At 41.1% G+C, this 21335-nt stretch overlaps 1 protein-coding gene across 1 annotated transcript in view; it reads left to right on the top strand.

The window, feature by feature from the left end:
• Nucleotides 1-19406, top strand: part of OC90 (otoconin 90) — a gene marked incomplete at both ends in the record, with an annotated part of 30335 nt that extends 10929 nt beyond the window's left edge. Inside the window, 7 exons of the mRNA XM_081323592.1 lie at nucleotides 455-583; nucleotides 13118-13168; nucleotides 13924-14037; nucleotides 15257-15428; nucleotides 16162-16268; nucleotides 18070-18249; nucleotides 19396-19406. Coding sequence (XP_081179718.1) covers nucleotides 455-583; nucleotides 13118-13168; nucleotides 13924-14037; nucleotides 15257-15428; nucleotides 16162-16268; nucleotides 18070-18249; nucleotides 19396-19406 — 764 coding nt within the window. The remainder of the gene's footprint in view (nucleotides 1-454; nucleotides 584-13117; nucleotides 13169-13923; nucleotides 14038-15256; nucleotides 15429-16161; nucleotides 16269-18069; nucleotides 18250-19395) is intronic.
• Between the last annotated feature and the right edge of the window lie 1929 nt (nucleotides 19407-21335).

Here is a 21335-nt window from a genome sequence, read left to right as displayed (position 1 = left end):
TTAAGGAGAGATTGGACAACCATTTGTCTGGAATGGTATAGGATCTCCTGCTTGAGCAGAGGGTTGGACTAGAAGACCTCCAAGGTCCCTACCGACTCTGCTATTCTGTTATTCTTATCCCAGTCATTTAACCCATGTGGCAGACTGTATTTTCAGAGAAGCTGCTGAACATTCTTCCCGACAATTCAAGTCTTGGGAGGGGAAAAAAAAAGCATTTTCCAAAAAAAGATGAATTTTCTATTGTGTCCAAATGACTTCTTGCTGTGAAATGAACTCAATCTTGCTTTCCTCCTGCGGTAATGAACTGTGTCTGGGCCCAGGATATGAAATGTATTTCTCTGGGTCAAAACCTTACAGAGAGTCAGCAGATTATAGCTATGTCAATCCAACTTTGTAAGTGGGTCTTTTTTCTTTTTCTTTAACATGCTGTTTTTTTTCCTTCCGCCCCCTCCAGGGTCTGAGGATTTTTGTGAGCGTTTGCTCTGCCACTGTGACAAAGAAGCCATTGAATGTTTCTTGCGTTCGCCCGTTAACTCTTCCTTGAATAATTTTGATGCTTCCTTCTGCTCCTCTGTGGTGACAGGTGAGAAAATGGGCGGGAAATCTCTCAGTTCTTCGTTCCCATTCAGAGCCTTCATTTCCTTGCTCAGTAAATTCACCTTATTCTTCTGAAGGTGCCATGGGTTGAAGCAAACTAATCTCACCTGAGTTTTTTACCTCATGAAAGAGTTTGCCAAGGCAGGGTTTGTCAATCTTGGCAACTTTAAGAGGTGTGGACTTCAACTCCCAGAATTCCACAGCCACCCATGCTGGCAGTTGAACTCCACATGTCTTAAACTTGCCAAGGTTAAGAAACCTTTACCTAAGGGGAGATTCTTGACACTCTTTTCTGGAGAATTCATATAGTAAATGGTGCTTGGTTGCAATAAATTTTGGTTGCTGGAAGTAGTGGAAAAAAAATGGGCTGATTAATGTCCAGCATAGATTTCCATACCACAAAGAATACCAATTCTTCCTTCATGATATTTCCCTTCGCTCCCTTGATGGACAATTCCTTAAGTAGCTATCATTGGTAACTTCTGGTGTAAATAATTTATTTGTTTTATTTATTTATTAGGTGGAACATCATCTTTCCAGAAATAAGATTGTCCCCCACTTTGACACTGTTTCAAAAGGCCCTGAAGACATGGTTTTGCCAAAGGACCTGGGGACACCAGAGCAGTGGTGGGATTCAAATAGGTGAACAACCGGTTCTCTGTGTGGATGCCACTTCCAGAAGTCCATTCTGGAAAATTAGCTACTGGTTCTGCCGAAGTGGTGCGAACCGTCTGAATCCCACCACTGTCCCAATGTGATATATAGAGCCTGTTACATGTTTGGTCTGATTGTTCTGACCAGGGGGGTGGGGATTTATTGGCTTTTATGTTAGGGTTTTACAGGTTGTCCTCAACTTACAACAGTTCATTTAATGACCACTTGAAAAGGGATGTATGACCATTTTTCGCAAAATCGGATCCTTGGCAACTGACTCATATTTACAATGGTTGCCATGTCCTGGGGTCATGTGATCCCCTTTTGTGACCTTCTGACAAGCAAAGTCAATGGGGAAGCCAGATTCGCTTAGCAGCCGTGTTACTAACGGAACAATGACAGTGATTCACTTAACAACGGTGGCAAGAAAGGTTGTAAAATGGGGGGGGCAAAACTCACTTAACAAATGTCTGACTTAGCAACACAAATTTTGGGCTCAGTTGTAAGTCGAGGACAACATATATTTTTGTAAGTAACCATTAGTGAGTTGGGCAGCCATGTAAATTTTCTTAATAAATAGGCTGATGGATTGATGAACTAATGGATTGATAGACTGATAGATTGATAGTTTGATGGATTGATAGATTGATTTTAAGGTCAGTATCAGCAGAAGTCTTCTTCCCACAAATGTGTTATCATTTGGCTATTTCTAGAATTTTAAGAACATGAGCATTAGGGCAATCAAAAATGGAGACAGTGGGCAACTGGCAAATATTCAAACAATTGAAATAATTTCTGACCATCAAGGTCATCTGGGAACAGGAGAAGAAGGAAAAATCAAGATATTGGCCCTGTCCTGCCCCTTCCTATACGGAAACACTTTGCTGGCATCATGATGGCTTCAGATTGGCTTTTCTGACCCTGAACCCCTTATAGAATTGGCTATTCAAGACCTAGTGTGAAACAGAGGTGGGATATGGTGGACTTTTGCATTGGCACCAAAATTTTCTTGCCAACCTATCCTAAAAGTTTGCATATCCCTCAAAGGCTAGCAAGCCAAAGATCCAGGAAAGTTAAATGCTAAGCTAAAAATTTCAACTGCCTTTTTTCGTTGCAAGTTGCCAGTCCTTAGGACTCCAGAAGAAGGGAACACCTGCTAGACTTTTTAAGTCAGGGATCAGGAAATAGAGCATGTCAGAAAGGAATATGATATGTGTTGTAATCACAATATTCTACATATGCCATGTATGCATGCAATAACTTCCTGGGATACAATTATGCTATATATGCACAATCATATGATACATTTATATTACTGGCCACCTCTTCCCTTTCTTTTCAGAAACATCTAGTGTGAAAATTCACACCACAGTTCCTGCTTCAGGTATGCTGTACACCTACAAAATATTCTTTTTTTTAAAAAAAAGTTATTTGGTTACTCCTCCAATTTATAGAGCCACCTGATTCAAAAATGACACTGAGCAGCTTGGGACAGATTTAAAGTCTGATAAAATCCACAAAAACAAGGCAATTGGCAGCTGTGGACCATCACTCCATAAAACCTCTCTTAGCAGACGTAATGCCTAATGGGAAGAGACTGGCCTTCAGTCTCTTTCAAAAGAGTAGGTAGATGCCACAATGGAAAATGTGTTTTTCTTGGATCCCGTCAGGGTGGCATTGGGTGATGGATGGCACCTGGAACCTGCCTATTCTGCTGGATCAAGAGGAGCAGGCAAAATCCATTACAATTATGACATTGTAACTGGGCTGATATTGTAGCATTGGGCAGACAAATACATGCTCCCCTTTTGCTCAATGGATTGAAAAGCTGGTTGCATTGGCAGCCTATGAACAGATTTGTCTTTCCACGCACTCTGTGACTTGCAACCATTTGTTTAGGGACTGTTTGAAGTTACAATGGCACTGACAAAAGTGACTTATCACCAGTGCTCACACTTACAGGACTGTCTTAGCATGAGACTATTCCCCAGCCCAAAAAGGAACACAAAGACTCAAGCACCTCTCCAGCAGCAATTAGCACCCAGATCAGCATGGATTAACTCCAAGGTTAACGTCAGATCAACAGTCAAGGAGACACAACCCTAATCAAGAAACTGCCAAAGAAGTCAACAGCAAACAGCCCCACCAACACTGACAAGGGCAAACCACCAGAATATAAACTGACAGCAAATAGCATTCCTTACTACGTAGCACTGATGATGTTACCTAGTTAGGGTAATGAAATGTCTGCAAGAAAACAACCAAGCTCAGAGAGCACCAAAGACCCCTCATTCCCCCCCCCTCCGAGGCACAAATATCCTCCTCTATTAGTGTCCTAGCATCCCCACAGTCACGTGGTCAAAATTTGGGCAACCGGCATGTATTTATGACCCTTGCAGCATCCCAGGGTCATGTGATCGCCCTTTGCAACCTTCCCTACTGGGTACCAACAGCAAAACCAGGGGACAAACAAATAGGGAAAGGCAGATTCACTTCACGACTGCATGATCCACTTAACAACTGCAGTGATTCCTTTAATAACGGCGGGAAAAATGTTGTAAAATTGGGCACAATTCACTTAAAATCCTCCTTGCTTAGCAACAGAGATTCTGGGGTCAATTATAGTCATAACTCAAGGACTATCTGCAGATGTAAATTTTGTGTGGACAAGTTTAAAAATGGAACTCATTTATACAAAATACAGTAGGTTAAAAAGAATGATAGTAGTGTGTGTATAAAAGGTAAAGGTAAAGGTTCCCCCGCACATGCGTGCTAGTCGTTTCCGACTCTAGGGGCCGGTGCTCATCTCCGTTTCAAAGCCGAAGAGCCAGCGCTTGTCCAAGGTCATCTCTGTGGTCATGTGGCCGGCATGACTAGACGCCAAAGGCGCACGGAACGCTGTTACCTTCCCACCGGAGTGGTCCCTATTTTTCTACTTGCAATTTTACGTGCTTTCAAACTGCTAGGTTGGCAGATGCTGGGACGAGTAACAGGCACTCACTCTGCTATGCGGCACTCAGGATTTGACCCACCAAACTGCTGACCTTCTGATTGACAAGCTCAGCGTCCTAACCCACTGAGCCACTGTGTCCCTTTTAGTATGTGTGTGTGTGTGTGTGTGTGTATATACAGTATATATATATACATATATACAGTATATATATATATATATATATATATATATATATATATATACATATATACAGTATATATATATATATATATATATATATATATATATATATATATATATATATATATATATATATATATATATATATATATATATATATATATATATATTTGTATTTATCTGAGTAATATTTAGATAACTATATGTAGAATTCCAAATGTTCATTGCTACAATGGTATATTATATTTTGTTCCTTCTCTTTTCTACTGTATTTTTCATTTTTATGCATAATTTTAAATGCATTTGCTTTGTCATTATTTTAATGTTTTGTTTCTTTTCTCCTGTTTCTGTTATTTTTTAAAAAGCAATTGATTTTTTTAAAAAAAAAGGTGAGCCAGGCAGAATGAATAGGAAACAGGCAATTGTGCAATATATCTACTTCCAGAACTAACATATCAAAAATAATTATTAGGGATGGAACAGAAAGCAAAACTGTTTTTCTTGTTAAATAAATGTCGTGACAAATTATTGATTTGTATTCAATACAGCTGCTGATTTCCCTGTTCCAAGCCCTCAATGACTGAGCAATGGTTATTATATAACCATTGCTAGAAGACCTCCAAGGTCCCTTCCAACTCTGTTATTATATGAGTTGGAAGGGACCTTGGAGGTCTTCTAGTCCAGCCCCCTCTTCAAGCAGGAGATCCTCTGTTATTCCAGACAAACCATCGTCCAATTTCTTCTTGGAAATCTCTAGTAGTTTCCTTGCAGATTTCCCTGCAACTAAATTATATCAATAACTTTCCCGAAAAATAGCTTACTTGTTAGTACACAGATTTGCATCCCTTCAATGCTTAGAGAATGGCTGATATGGTTAAAAATTTTGAAGGCCTGTTTAATAAAAAAAGAATGTGTCTCTGTAATTTGGTGGTTTGCCAAGTCTGTTTCAGCAGGGCAGTATTGATTTCTAGGCTGCAGAAAAATCAAACAAAAACCCCCAGCTTAAAGAATACCATTCTTTTAATTTTTTTTCTGCAGAGCTTCAACACCCGAGGACCAAAGAGACTCAGTTAACTGACAGGACTCTGGCAGATGGTTGGTGCCTGTTCTTCTCCTCCTCCCCTTGTTTCATATTTCTCTCATGAGAATAAATGCTTTTTCCCAAGTTAAGAGATTGTTCAGCAAGGGAACTACAGGGGTTTATGAAACTATCAATTGAGGAAATACACGTAGATTTTTATATTGTTCCTTTTTTTCAAAAGACTTGGCGGAATTCCGCTTTTGTAAAAGCAATGAAGCTCCTAAAATTGAAATTCAGGATGAAGAAGTGGAATAAATGTTGATCAGGTTTACAAATGGCTGCCAAGCTGGCTGAGATAGTCAAGACCTTATGAACAGGTGTAAAATTCTATTTTAATTGGACAGATGATCCGGGCAGGTTAACATTTTGACTCAAAACTGATCAAAAAGAACAGAATGAAGCCTAACAGGGACCAATACAAAGCTCTTTATTTTCCAAGAAATAAGGAACTATGCACTTTTTTCTGCATTAGTGGTAGATAGATTTTAATATATTATATATCTTTTATCATTCCCTATCCAACTTAATGGCAACAATTTACATGAATCACTTTAAAGCTGTTTTATTACTCCCCCCCAAACCTGATTGTCAACTCCTTTGAATATTTTACAGAAACAAATAAATGTGCAGACAGGTCCAATGCATAGTGTGGGTATAGCTTGGGAATTACTGCATATGGGTTATTCTTAATTAATTCATGTGAAAAATTCTTGGATCACAAGGTGACCTGAATCCACAGGAGACTGTGAATTCTAGTCCCACCTTAGGTATGAAAGCGAGCTGGGAGACTTTAGGCTAATCACCAAGAGACTGTGAATTCTAGTCCCACCTTAAGCATGAAAGCCAGCTGGGTGACTTTGGGCCAATCACCAGGAGACTGTGAGTTCTAGTCCCATTTTAGGCATAAAAGCCAACTGGGTGACTTTGGGCCAATCACCAGAAGACTGTGAGTTCTAGTCCCACCTTAAGCACGAAAGCCAACTGGGTGACTTTGGACCAATCACTGGGAGACTGTGAATTCTAGTCCCACTTTAAGCACAAAAGCCAGCTGGGTGACTTTGGGCCAGTCACCAGGAGACTGTGAGTTCTAGTCCCATTTTAGGCATAAAAGCCAACTGGGTGACTTTGGGCCAATTACCAGGAGATTGTGAGTTCTAGTCCCATTTTAGGCATAAAAGCCAACTGGGTGACTTTGGGTCAATCATCAGGAGACTGTGAGTTCTAGTCCCACCTTAGGCATGAAACAGATTGACCACCAAGTATATCCAGCATTTGTTTGCAGTTACAGCAGCAAAAGGTTACAAACAAACATGTTACAAATCACATGAAGTTTCAGTCAGAACATTTATTCCCTCAAACAATTTTATTCAGTTCCTTTTGAGCTTCTGATACCATAATAGACAATGATGGATTGAGTTGAGCAGAAACATGCTGCAGAATTTCAGACAACACACAGCTTTCCATCTAGCATAAAAAACAAAAATAGCTTGTTGCTAGGAGAACATTTTTTTTTTAAAAATGGGATAATCGTTGGTGAGCATTCAGGCAGGGAAAGTATTGAGGTCAAAGTTTTGAAATGTTTCTGTAGGTGGCAAATCTGATTATGCTGGAAAGTCAGATGCTTCTATCCGGGCACAAACGATAATTGTCATGGCTGACATTTTCATTAAACTGTCGTTAAGAATAAGTTGGGTTCGGCTTGCAGAATCTCACAAAGATATCCTGTTTTATTATCTGTCTTCTAGTTATTTCCCAACCCACCACTGGCCCAGCTGTAATGGTTCCTAGAGCTGAGGGTAAGTGGATCGGTATTGCAATGATTAATTATTTCATCTATTTATAACTTGTTATAACAACGCCAATTCATTTGAAGGGTTATTTGTGATAAGCAGAATTGTGGGCTGTTTTTTTTTGATCAAGTCTACATTCCTGTATTCCTTTTATTCTGAATAGCTGCTGCAGAAGTGGAAAGCAACGGAAAGATCAATTTCCAAAGAGGCAGAGAAGGAGGAGGTGGAGGTATATTTTTTGACAGTTGTAAAAGTTCAGACAATTGCATGGCATGAAAATATGGAACTTTACTTAAAGAAAGACTTTCAATACAAAAAAAATGTATTATGACAATTCAGTGGCATTCATTGCTATTTTGATCTAGTGGTTAAGATAACTAGCCTAGAAAACAGTAAACTGTGAGTTCTAGTCCCACCTTAGGCATGGAAAGCCAGCTGGGTGACTTTGGGCCAATCACCAGGAGACTGTGAGTTCTAGTCCCACCTTAGACATGAAAGCCAGCTGGGTGACTTTGGGCCAATCACCAGGAGACTGTGAGTTCTAGTCCCACCTTAGACATGAAAGCCAGCTGGGTGACTTTGGGCCAATCACCAGGAGACTGTGAGTTCTAGTCCCACCTTAGGCATGAAAGCCAGCTGGGTGACTTTGGACCAATCACCAGGAGACTGTGAGTTCTAGTCCCACCTTAGGCATGAAAGCCAGCTGGGTGACTTTGGGCCAATCACCAGGAGATGGTGAGTTCTAGTCCTGCCTTAGGCATGGAAAGCCAGCTGGGTGACTTTGGGCCAATCACCAGGAGACTGTGAGTTCTAGTCCCGCCTTAGACATGAAAGCCAGCTGGGTGACTTTGGGCCAATCACCAGGAGACTGTGAGTTCTAGTCCCGCCTTAGACATGAAAGCCAGCTGGGTGACTTTGGGCCAATCACCAGGAGATGGTGAGTTCTAGTCCCGCCTTAGACATGAAAGCCAGCTGGGTGACTTTGGGCCAATCACCAGGAGATGGTGAGTTCTAGTCCCACCTTAGGCATGAAAACCTGACTAACTGACTCTGAACCAGTCACTCTTTCTCAGCCCAGCCCACCTCACAAGGGTTTTGTGGTGGGAAAAACAGAAGGAGAAAGGAGTATTAGGTATGTTTACTGCCTTGAGTTACCTGTGTAACAATAAAGGCAGAATAAAAATCTAATAAATAAATATTGATTATGCAGGGTCCTTGGTGCTCTCTGAGCTTGCTTGTTTTCTTGCAAACATTTCATTATCCAAATTAGGTAACATCATCAGTGTTAGTAAGGAGTGCTGTTTGCTGTCATTTTATATTCTGGTGTCTTTCCTGTCTGGGTGGGTGGGGGCAGTCTTAGGGATTCTTCAGCTGGGCTGTTTACTGAGGACCCCTCATTTCAACCCTGAGCTACAAATATTCTCTTTCATAAATATTGATTATAATTGCCATATTTATTTTTTGACCCCTTCTCAAAAAATCCCTCACATCTTTTATTCATGTCATCCTAAATTGTAACTTACGTCGGTTTTTTCCTGTATACTTAAATCAAGACAATTCTTCATTTAAAAAATCACTTGTGTTGATTCTTGGAGTAAGTTAGAAAGCGGAATTTGTCACAGAATCTAGTTTTTTTTCTTCAACAGATGTTCCTCAGGAGCCCAGTGACTCATCTCCAAACAACCATGAAAGATGTAGGTTAATACATTCTTCTGGACTGATGCAACTGTGGTCTCTTTGAAATTCTTAGATTTCCAGAATAACCACAGACATGATGGATAATGAATCCTTTGATTAACCTTTTCTTCTTTGCATTAGCACAGTGAGATGCAGATGGCCAAGGAGAATTTGAACGTAGATTTTTCCACACAATCCACAATTCACTCATTAGACTAGGACATCTCAATGACCTTAGCTTTTGCAGGCCTAATAGTATCTTCTATATCAGGAGTTCCCAAACTTGGCAACTTTAAGACTTGTGGAGTTCAGCTCTCAGAATGCTCCAGGCAGCATGAAGAATTCAACAACAGACTCTAGAAAGAGTACAGAGAAAAGTAACAAAGACGATTAAGGGACTGAAGGCTAAAACATATGAGGAATGGTTGCAGGAACTGGGTATGTCTAGCTTAATGAAAAGTAGAACTATTAGTAGGACAATTAATCAATGGAACAACTTAGCTCCAGAAGTCGTGAATGCTCCAACACTAGAAGAGATTGGACAACCATTTGTCTATAATGGTTTAGGGTTTCCTGCCTGAGCAGGTCTTCCAACCCAGCCCCCCGCTCAAGCAGGGGAATCTATACCATCTCAAACAAGTGTTGGAGCATTCACGTCTTCTGGAGGTAAGTTGTTCCACTGATTAATTGTTCTCATTGTCAGGAAGTTTCTCCTTAGTTCTAGGTTGCTTCTCTCTTTGGTTAGCTTCCATCTATTGCTTCTTGTCCTGCCTTCAGGTGCTTTGGAGAATAGTTTGACTCCCTCTTCTTTGGGGCAGCCCCTGAGATATTGGAACACTGCTATCATGTCTCCCCTCGTCCTACATTAGACTAGACATACCCATTTCCAGCAACTGCTCTTCATATGATCCTTGATAGACATTCATACTGAAGCAAAATTTTCATCACTTGAATCTCAATAGGACTCTGATGGCCTTTGGACTATGTTATAAGTACACAGGAGTGCCAATATTTCACCCTCTGCCCTGTAACAAAATTCTCTAAGACAGTATTTATCAACCTGTGATCTGCAGACCCCTGGGGTCCCCCCAATGTCATCACAGGGGGGGGTCTACAAAGTTTTGAAGACATGTTATGATTTAAATGATAGCAATGTTCCAATATCTCAGTCATGGCCACAAAGAAAAGTGAGTCAAGCTATTCTCTAAAGCCCCTGAAGGCAGGACAAGAAGCAACAGATGGAAACTAACCAAAGAGAGAAGCAACCTAGAACTAAGGAGAAACTTCCTGACAGTTAGAACAATTAACCAGTGGAACAACCTGCCTCCAGAAGCTGTGAATGCTACAACACTGGAAGTTTTTAAGAAAAGACTGGACAGCCATTTGTGTGAAATGGTATAGGGTTTCCTGCCTGAGCAGGGGGTTGGACTAGATGACCTCCAAGGCCCCTTCCATCATCACCATCACCATCACCATCACCATTACCATCACCATCACCATCACCATCATCACCATCATCATTATCATTATTATTAATCTTGAGTTAAGTCTTGGTGGTCCATGGCCACAAAAGATATTTAAAGAGGGTCCACAGTAAAGAAAAGGTTGAGAAATACTGCTCTAAGAAATTTCACCTTGAGGTAGATTTCACTCCTCATGGATTCCTTCAAATGAACAGATCTTATTATAAATTAATTGATGATATGAGGCTTGTGCACATTTTTTACACCCAACCTATCTGTTTTTCTTTGTTTCTTCAGACATTGAAAGCAGTGGAGTCCTTGAAACCTTCAGAGGGGCGGGTACTGTATAGATCTTCATATTTCAATAGGGAAACATGTAGAAAATATATTTCAAAGTACTTCAGCATGGGGTGAGCCACAAGCCATTTCAGGAAGCACCAATCTTTCTGAACACCGAAATTGTCCTACTTGGCTTTTGAATTATGCTCAGATGTGAGGCACAAGACAATTAAGAGATTAATTTTTTAAAGATGGCTACACCTTATATTTTGGCATGGTGCTCAGAGATTAAGATGCTGGGCTTGTCAGCTGGAAAGATGCTGGGCTTGTCAGCTGCCAACCTAGAAGTTCAAAAGCATGCAAATGCGAGTAGATAAATGGGTACCACTTTCATGGGAAGCTAACAGCACTCTGACATCATGCTGGCCACATGACCATGGAAATGTCTTCGGACAATGCTGGCTCAATGGCCTTGAAACGGAGGTGAGCAATGTCCTATAGTTGGCAATGACTAGCAGAGTAAAATCCACAGGGACTCCTTTATCTTTTTTTCCCCCTCTCACTCCACACATTTAAAGATAACATCTGATTTTATCTTTCCATTCTGGAATGTTACATCTCTTGTCAGTCTTACAACTTGTCTGATATTCTGGGGTCACCACTGACGTTCTTATCTGTCTTGAAGTTTTCCTCTGCACTTTTGCTTCGCTTAATCTAAGGATCAATAACCAAACACAGACATTTCCATAATATCAATAGCCCAATACTTTAAATGTTAAACTTTAGGTGTGCTACCACTCCTCAGCAATTCCATTTTCTGCAAAAATGCTTAGTTTTGACAAAGAGTTTACTAGTCTCACAGCAGGAGTCTCGAGACTTCAAAGATGAGATTAACATAAGCCTTATAACAATAAAGGGATGCGATGGCTCAGTGGGTTAGGATGCTGAGCTTGTCAATCAGAAGGTCGGCAGTTTGGCAGGTCGAATCCCGAGTGCCGTGTAACAGAGTAAGCGCCTGTTACTCGTCCCAGCTTCTGCCAACCTAGCAGTTTGAAAGCACGTAAAAATGCAAGTAGAAAAATAGGGACCGCTACGGTGGGAAGGTAACAGCGTTCCGTGCGCCTTTGGCGTCTAGTTATGCCGGCCACACGACCACGGAGACGTCCTCGGACAAGCGCTGGCTCTTCGGCTTTGAAACGGAGATGAGCACCGGCCCCTAGAGTCGGAAACGACTAGCACGCATGTGCGGGGGGAACCTTTACCTTTTACCTATAACAATAAAATAAAACAAATTACATTTTTTAAAAGGGGAGATGGAAACATCTTGTAAATTTATTATTGTTGTTGTTATTGTTGTTCGCCACATAATCAGACAGATCTGTGGGGTGGATTTGGCATTTTTATCCACCTACCTAGTCCTTGCCAAGGATCTGGGATTGGGAAATGTTACTGTTATTGTTATTACTGAGTGGCACCAAGTACTTGTAAAGGAGACACTGACAATATTATTATTGAGAACTTTGAGAAACTTATTGATTCACGGAGAACAGGGTGGTGGAAGTAGGGCTTCTTCTGCCACTCAGCAAACTTACTGTTTTTTTGTTGTTTTTTTTAAATGTGACATGATGATTGGCTGGTTTCCTTGCCGTATTCTTTATAGTTTGTGTTCTAGTGTTAGTTTTTAATTATATCTGTTGAATTCCGTATTAAATCTTCTATGCAGAAGGAAAGAGTATGATAATAAAAAGAAATGATTATCACTCTTATGGTGCCATCAAAAGCCACATAATGCAATGCATACAATAAAGACAGACTTAGTTTTCACAGCATTGCCTAAGGGACAAATATGATTTGAAACTTTTCTTATTCAAATTCTTGTATTTAGCAAGAGCTCACTGGGGCCTTCCTTCCTTCCTTTTTCTTTTCTTTTCTTTTCTTTTCTTTTCTTTTCTTTTCTTTTCTTTTCTTTTCTTTTCTTTTCTTTTCTTTTCTTTTCTTTTCTTTTCTTTTCTTTCCTTTCCTTTCCTTTCCTTTTCTTTCCTTTCCTTTCCTTCCTTCCTTCCTTCCTTCCTTCCTTCCTTCCTTCCTTCCTTCCTTCCTTCCTTCCTTCCTTCCTTCCTTCCTTCCTTCCTTCCCCATAGTTTTCTTGGCCATTTCCGGAAGTGATAGAAGTTTGTTTCAGCTTATTTAGTTAAGCACAAGACCTCCATTTTCATCATCTGTTAAAAAAAAAGTTTTAGAAAAGGTATTTTTATTTTTATTTATTTTATTTTAATTTCCATTTATATCCCGCCCTTCTCCGAAGACTCAGGGCGGCTTACAAACCTAGCAGTGATTGCCTAGAGAGGCATGTTTTGAAATTTCCTGATCAAGGAAATTACAAAAAGCATAAACATTATCTGATACGATAACATCAACTTCTCTCTTTTATTTTGCTTTATAGCTGTAACCCAGAAAGATGCAACTGTTGCTTTTGATAATTCTGTACAAAGAGGTAAGTTGGTACCTGCCGTTTGTTCCCAGGGTGAACAAGTCTTCAATCCTGCTGTGGAAAAATAGTTGCTTAATTTACGGTTATTGGAAACATGTGTCCTATTTTTATCCTGGCCCTTAAAAAGGCTTGAGCTGAAAGTAACCTGGCTTGCTAAGACTTTCATGCCTTGAATGACCTTGCTAGGAATATATACACACCTTACATCCAACATTCTGTCCTACCAGGTGTATCCCCCCCCCACACCTCCCACCTGATAAGGCAATACAACAAGACTTGGGAGATTGGGTGTGGAAAAACATATTTATACTTGATTTAAATTCATATAGAGTCGAATCTCCTATTAAGAAGTAGTTAATCCTGCATCTTTTCCCAGGGTTGTCAGAGAGCTATTTTACTACAATAAGAGCTGCAACTACTTCAGCTGAGATTAACATAACAGAAGCAGAATTCATCCCAGCTTCAGAATTTCCAAGACCAGCAAACCGAGGCAAGTAAAATTCCTGTTGCCATAGGATTCATTAGGAAAAAAAGGCAATGCGAGCACACCTGTGACTATGTCTAAAGTTCACCTCTACTTTTTATGTAGCATCATTATCATTCTAGCTTTTGACTATCCACTGCAGGATGACGGTCTCTTCTGCGTGTTTCCAACCAGTACTTTTTATATATAAGACACTTATTTAAAGTGAGATTCATGGGTTTTTCATTCAAGAACACTTTAGGATTCTGCTTTGCTTTTGTTACTTTTTAAATAGATCTTAGGACCCCAAATCCAGGACTTCTCTTCAAGATATCTAGGGAGGAAACTGTGACGTCGTCTACAACAATTCCAGAAGAGTCACCATCTCCTGAAGAATTTTTTGGAGAAGGTATGAAATACTTTCACTCAACCCAATAATTTAATTGGAAGGAAAGAGAGGAGACCTATAGAACAGTTAGTGTGAGAAAGTCATGTTGTATATTAAAGGGAAAAAAATAAGTAGAAAAGAAATGACTGACCAGTGTATTCATTCTTTAGGACAGGGGTCTTCAAACTTGGCCCTTTTATGACTTGTGGACTTCAATTCCCAGAATTCCTCAGCCAGCTAGGCTGAGGAATTCTGGGAGTTGAAGTCAACAAGTCATAAAAGGGCCAAGTTTGAAGACCCCTGCTTTAGGAGATGTAAAAAAAAAATCCCCTATGTTTCATGACATCCCTTAATTCAGGGTAGAGTTGGGGTGACTGGATGGAGCTGAGCATTTACTGGCCGGATGCCCTTCCTGATGCCTATGCAGAGCTCACAGCAGAGTTTTTTTTCCTTTGTGCCCTGAGAGAGAAACATCTGCCATTACTTAAGATTGAATTCTCAACCTTTCCAGTGAGAGGAGAGCGCCATCACCACTAAGCCACCACACCACTCCTTTAGCAGATATCTTGGGTTTAATTATTTTTTTTAATGGCACACAGAATTTACATCAAAAACTGCTATTTATTTATTTATTTATTTATTTATTTATTTATTTATTTATTTATTGATGGGATTTATATCCCGCCCTATCTCCCGAAGGACTCAGGGCGGCTAACAACAAAACATATAATAAGTACAGAAATCAAGATAAAAATAAAATTGAGAACATCTGTGCAATAAATTAAAATTAGAGAATTTAAAAATAAATTAAAAATACTAAATATAAATTAATTAAAATGCCTGTCAGTCTAGGTCAGCCTGGTGGAACAGGAGTGTTTTGAGGCCGCGGCGAAAGGATTGGAGGTTTTGGGCCATCCGAAGCTCAGGGGGGAGCTGATTCCATAGGGCTGGCGCTCCCACAGAGAAGGCCCTCCCCCTGGGGGTCGCCAGCCGACATTGCCTAGCTGAAATGGACCATTTGCTAGTGAAATGGACCATTTCAGAAAAAATGTTTTTTTTTATTTCAAATCGGCCTTATCTTTCTGGTACCCAGATCTTCTCTTGAAGGTTAAAAGATTCTAGGGAGAAAGTTTAAGGACTATGAGACATTCAGAAGAAAAGACAATTCCACAGTCATGTTTTTTTTAGCCATCTGTATCTCTACTAAACAGAATACAACTGTGAAATCTCCTTTCCACAGTGTGTGATCGTTACTCTTTTCTGCAATGGGACAATGGGAAACTCAAGCGAGAGTTTCCACAGTTGGGTGAGATGCTCTACTGTTTGACCGATCAGTGTCCAGAGGAATTCGAATTATATGGCTGTTTTTGTGGACAAGAAGGAAGAGGACAGCCGACTGATGAACTGGACAGGTTACTGACATTAAAAGCAAACAAAGGAATTGCATACTCTCCTAAAGCAGCATGCATTTTTTTTCCCATTTAACCCTTCTATCTAGACACGTCAGAACCTAAAGAAATATTGAAGGTTAACAATAAAGTAAAATGTAACAGAGAAAAGAAATGTTTCCCCATTTCTACTCAGCCAGAGGTAATGGGCAGGACATTGGATATTATATATTGTAAATACTCCTACACTGGAAGTTTTTAAGAACAGATTGGACAAACACTTGTCTGAAATGGTATAGGGTCAGTGGTGGGATTCAGCCAGTTTGCACCGCGGTACCTTCCTTCCTTCCTTCCTTCCTTCCTTCCTTCCTTCCTTCCTTCCTTCCTTCCTTCCTTCCTTCCTTCCTTCCTTCCTTCCTTCCTTCCTTCTCCAGAATAGGTCTGCTTTCTAGGCTCTATTACTTGTGTTACGTAAGCAACAGATAGACCCAACTCTGTCAGATCTTAAAAGGCCGTCAGAAATCATAGAGAGGTGATTCTCTTTGCCCTTCTCCACCTCCTCTAATGGCAGGCTCAGCTTCTTGCCCATGCCCCATACTTTGACCTGAACTATACAGTATGATAAAGCAAGAGAGAAAATACTTGTTTTAGAAAATATGATACCAGTAAGGTTTATACCAATGTATGGAATGCTGCAGTGTGTGTAGGTGGAAAATGGTTTTGAAATGTTAATTCTGTTATCCTCTCCATCTAACAGATGTTGTTTCTCCCATCAATGCTGCCTGGAACAAGTTAAAAGACTGGGATGCCAGCCAGAAAAAAGCCCAAGATCTGAAGTTGTGTGCTTTGATCACACACCAACATGTAAGTTTTGAGATAGCGGCGTCCAAGAATCACCTCTTTCTTAAGTGAAACATTTTTAAAAGAAAAAAACAAAAACAAAGCAGCTTTCTCCAGTGAATACCAATAGCACTTAGACTTTATATATCACTTCACACTGCTTTACAGCCCTCCCTAAGCAGTTTACAGAGTCAGCATATTGGCCCCAACAACTTGGGTCCTCATTTCACCAATCTTCGAAGGAAAAAAGGCCGAGTCAACTTTGAGCCGGTCAGGATCGAACTGCTGGCAGTTGGCAGAATTAGCCTGCAATACTGCTTTCTAACTACTGTGCCACCATAGCTCTTCCTGCAGTCAAAGTCTTCAAGGAAGGAAATTACTGTCCTCAGACAGTTAAAAATTCACCTCCCCAGTCCACTATGAAGGTACAGCTTGGGGTGGGTGGGTGGACCAAATTTGTCAAAATGATAGATTTGACCAAATAATCAAATGGAGTCCTTGGTGTTCCCTGAGCTTGGTTGTTTTCTTGCAGATGCTTCATTACCCTACTAGGTAACATCTTCAGTCCTAGAAGGCAGTGGGGGTTGATCTCTCTTTATATACAGGCAGCTTCCCTTGTCAGTGTTTGTGGAAATGTGCTTTTCTTCATTCCTTGATTCTTAGTAGTTCTTTAAATATGTTCTGACCTGACTCCCCGAACACAACAGATGGACCAATAAATCTCCAACGTTCCTTTTATTCAGGAATGCCAGCAGTTTCACACAGCCACCAGTTAAAGTCTTTAGTTGCCTCCAAACAATGGAGCTCGCTCCCTTTTCCCGTGCAAAACCCAGAGTTAATTTCGGTCTATCACCACCCTTGGAGCAAGAGTCCTTCAGGCAAGCTGGCTTTTTTCCAACATGCACATGCTCAGAAAACGCTCTGACTCTCGGCGCCACAGGATCTGAGGAAAACTCCAGCAAGTTTACAAACCAGAATCAGGAGTTCCAAATAGAAGTGGCTGAGTGGCAGGGAGATGAATAGTTGTCTGCCACACCTATTCATTTCTGCACCTGCCTTTTATCCACAGCTGAGGATGGGGCTGTTAGTAGCGGTAACTCACCCCAAAGACCAGCCCATAGCCTCTCACTGTTCTCTTCTCAGTCTCTGCCATGCCTGCGCATCGATCACTAGCCCCATGTGATCCTCCTCTTCTGAATCACTTGCCTCAAGGCATGGAGGTCTCAGCCTTTCCATCTGGGGGATGACGGACAGCCTAGTCTCTGCCTCTGTCCCTGGCTGCGACAGCTCCATTCCTTCGTCCCCATCGGAGCTTTCAGCTGGTCCTGACACTGGGGCCGATGCCCACTGCTGTGCTTCCTCCTCTGAGTTGGCCGTGGAGTCCTCCGGTGGCCGACAGGCCACAACAAAATAACCAGGTCTTGTCTCTATAACACACACTGCACACTCTTAAAAAGAGGTGGGGCTTTGATTGCCAATAGCCAATAGCAGAGGATATTTGTAGGTCAGGGTTGAAATGAGGAGTTCTTGGTGCTCTCTGGGCTTGGTGATTTTCTTGGAGATGCTTCATTACCCAACTAGGTAATGCTAGTGATGCTACTGATGACATTACATGGCTGGGTAATGGAAATGTCTGTAAGAAAAACAACGAAGCTCAGAGAGTGTCAAGGATCCCTTATTTGATTGCTCGATTGCACCTACCTTTTGACATCATTGGTTCTCTAGCCCAAGGGCCATGTCGCAACGATGGCGAATATCTCCTGCAATCATGGCCTCTGTGAGTTTTGGTATGGAAGCTGCTCTCAATCTTCTTCCTTCCTTTTAGGTGTTGGATGGAGCCTGTGTGAAAACCTCCTGTGTTCCTGTGATAAAGCTGCAGCTGAATGCATGGCTGCAGCCCCGTTCAACGAAAGCTGGAGGTTGCCCAGTAGACCAGCTTGCCAAGAGGACAAACTGGCTTGCCGCTGGGCGGGGCGTGAGAGGCCTCCAGGCAGCCCCCCGAGAGGTGCCAGAACGTCTAGCGAAGAAGAAAGTAGCAGTGAGGAGGCAGATCTAGCTCAGCCCCTCTTGAGACGGGGAAAAAGAGCGACACACCATGGTAGAAGAAGATCTAGAATAGTCCCCTTGCAAAGAAGATAATCTCTACTTCTCTGTCCAGCTACTGGTAATGTTATTCAAGAGGCAGCCAGTTGTGTATCCTATGCGGCTGTCCAGTCTCTTCTTAAAAGCCTCCAATGATGAACCACACACAACTTCTGAAGGCAAGTTGTTCCAGTAATTAATTGTTCTCAGCATTAGGACATTTCTATTTAGTTCTAGCAACTTTGTGGGCACTCCATCACTGGAGGCTTTTAAGAAGAGACTGGACAGCCACTTGTCTGGAATGGTATAGGGCAGGGGTAGACAACCTTGGCTCTTTTATGACTCATGGACTTCAACTTCCAGAATTCCTGAGCCAGTTTATGCTGACTCAGGAATTCTGGGAGTTGAAGTCCATGAGTCATAAAAGAGCTGAGGTTGCCTACCCCTGGTATAGGGTCTCCTGCTTCAACAGGGGGTTGGACTAGAAGACTTCCAAAGTCCCTTCCAACTCTGTTATTCTATCTTAGAAGACAACAGGATGCAAATGTGGGAGATCATCTGCTTATAGGATGATCTCTAAATGTAGCTATCAGTGGTGAGGAACCTCAACACACCTCCTGATTATATAGCCATAATACCTATTTCATTTTTAATCTCATAGGGGTGGAAGGTTGTATAAAGCTAAGGAGGAGCCGAGACGAAAAATTCTAAGTTGCGTTCAATACCATCATGGGATTTCTAAATCTCTGTTTCTTGAACAAGCCATGGTGATTTGATTCTCATACCTAACCCTAATAAATAGCTCTGTGCACAACACTAAACCAACAATTTCATTTTTAATGTGTGCCATTGTGCCCAGAGTAAAATAAATGACACTAAAGATTATCTATCATCTATCTATCTATCTATCTATCTATCTATCTATCTATCTATCTATCTATCTATCTATCTATCTATCTATCTATCTATCTATCTATCTATCTACTTAATATGATGGCTTATCATACCCTGTCAATCAAAGTTTCTATTAAAAGCTTGACACTGCTTCTTCCTTTGTCCTTATTTTTAGGAACAATTTAACATAATGAAACAAGTTAAGTATGCAAGCAAGAGCTGAGATGATTCTTTTTCAGGATTTGCTTTAATACTGGAGGGGTGAATCCATGGAATGAAGCCCATTTTTAAAGAACATGACAAACTAATCATGCCTGACTTTTCCTTGACTTAATTTTTGGTGTGGCCAATCATACATTTGTAGCGTTAGATGTTTGGCTTGTCTCAGAATCTTTACAACAAACTTAAATGGAGATATAATTGCCTAGAGCACAAACTGGTCTTTTGCCTCAGCAACGGGTTGGAGTAGAAGACCTCCAAGGTCCCTTCCAACTCTGTTATTCTATTAATTTCTGCTAGTACAAGAAAGAACAGATAGTACCAGGGTTTGCTTAACCTGCTCATATACTCAGTGGAATTTGAGGTAGTACAGATCTGGATGGGAATTGGGCTAATTTTGTTTTTCTGGGGGAGAGAGTAGACGTCTGCTTCTGTGGGGCTATTTACAATAAGTAGAAAAAGGTCTATGATCCCCATAGATCCTAATCCTATTTGAGAACTATGTTTTAGGATGTTCCTGCACATTTTGTGCTCCTTCAAAATGCTCACTGCACTTTTCATTTCCCTGAGCTGAACAGATTTACTGCTCCAAAGCAGAATTAATGCAAATCTTCTTTTTAAAAACTCAACCAAATATTTCGGAAGTCACCTCAACCATAACCTCTACTTTACTCTAGGAAGCTTATGGTTGAGGTGATTTCCAATGGGCAGAAACTCTCACATCATTCTTCTGCCAAGATCTTGGGATCCATTCAGTTAGCTTCCACTTGCCCTAGATCAGGGGTAGGCAACCTTGACTCTTTTATGACTCGTGGACTTCAACTCCCAGAATTCCTGAGCCAGCATGGCTCAGCTTGGAAACCTCTCCCTTTTCCCTCAGCATAGCTGGCTCAGGAATTCTGGGAGTTGAAGTCCACGAGTCATAAAAGGGCCAAGGTTGCCTACTCCTGCCCTAGATGGTCAACTGCTGTGTCATCATCACCCAGAGATGCTATCTTTCAAATTTGAGAGAGAAGGAATGAAAGAGTCAGGAAGGGAGGGAGATTTTTAGCAATGTATGAGCCATTGTCGTTGTGGGAAAAATCCAGAGAAAGAAATATTTTGGGAATATTAAAAAGGCAGAATATATTTCCCCAAAGGATTTTAAAGACAGAAACCGCTTCCCCCTCCCCCCCCCCGAAACAGAAATCAGGTCTGCAGAAATGCAGATGTGATAATCTTGTCAGAAAGACACGAGTCAGGAAGCTGGGATTAGAAAGACAAAGATCCCTAGAATCAACAATCCCTCACACCAAATAATCCAACAGTCATCAGCCCCAGCCCCAGGGAAGCAGGATATGACCGTTGGGACATAATAGGATTAACCCACCACCATCAGAATACCAGAAGGGCACACTCAGACTCAGGTCAAAGTACATGACACAGGAAATGCAAAGCCTCAAACAACTTCAAGAGCCCCAGAAAGTATAAAAGCCCACCACTCTGCTCCATGTGGTCAAGGTTTTTTTTCCCCCAGAGCCATCTTTCTGTCTGGCTCTCCTCTCCAATAAACTACAACCTTCTTTCTAAAGCAGCCTCCATGTTGTTTATTCCCGGCTTGGACTGAACCATGATGAAGACTTTTCTTTCAACATCGTCTATCAGAAAGCGCTCAAGCTTTTATGTACAGGTAGGCCTCAACTGACAGCCATTTATGTAGTGACTGTTCAAAGTTACAAAAGTGACTCATGACGGTTTTCCACATTCATCAGTATTGCAGCACGCGATCAAAATTCAGGCACTTGGCAACTCACTCATGTTTATGACTGTTGCAGTGTCCTGGAGTCATGTGATCACCTTTTGTGATCTCTTGACAAAGTCAATGGGGGAGCCAGATTCACTAACAATTATGTTGCT

This window comes from Vipera berus (assembly GCF_964194415.1).
Source record: "Vipera berus genome assembly, chromosome: 3".
In the NCBI taxonomy this organism is placed as follows: Eukaryota; Metazoa; Chordata; class Lepidosauria; order Squamata; family Viperidae; genus Vipera; species Vipera berus.
The sequence above is the reverse complement of the archived record's forward strand: the minus strand, read 5'-3'. Positions and strand labels throughout refer to the sequence as shown.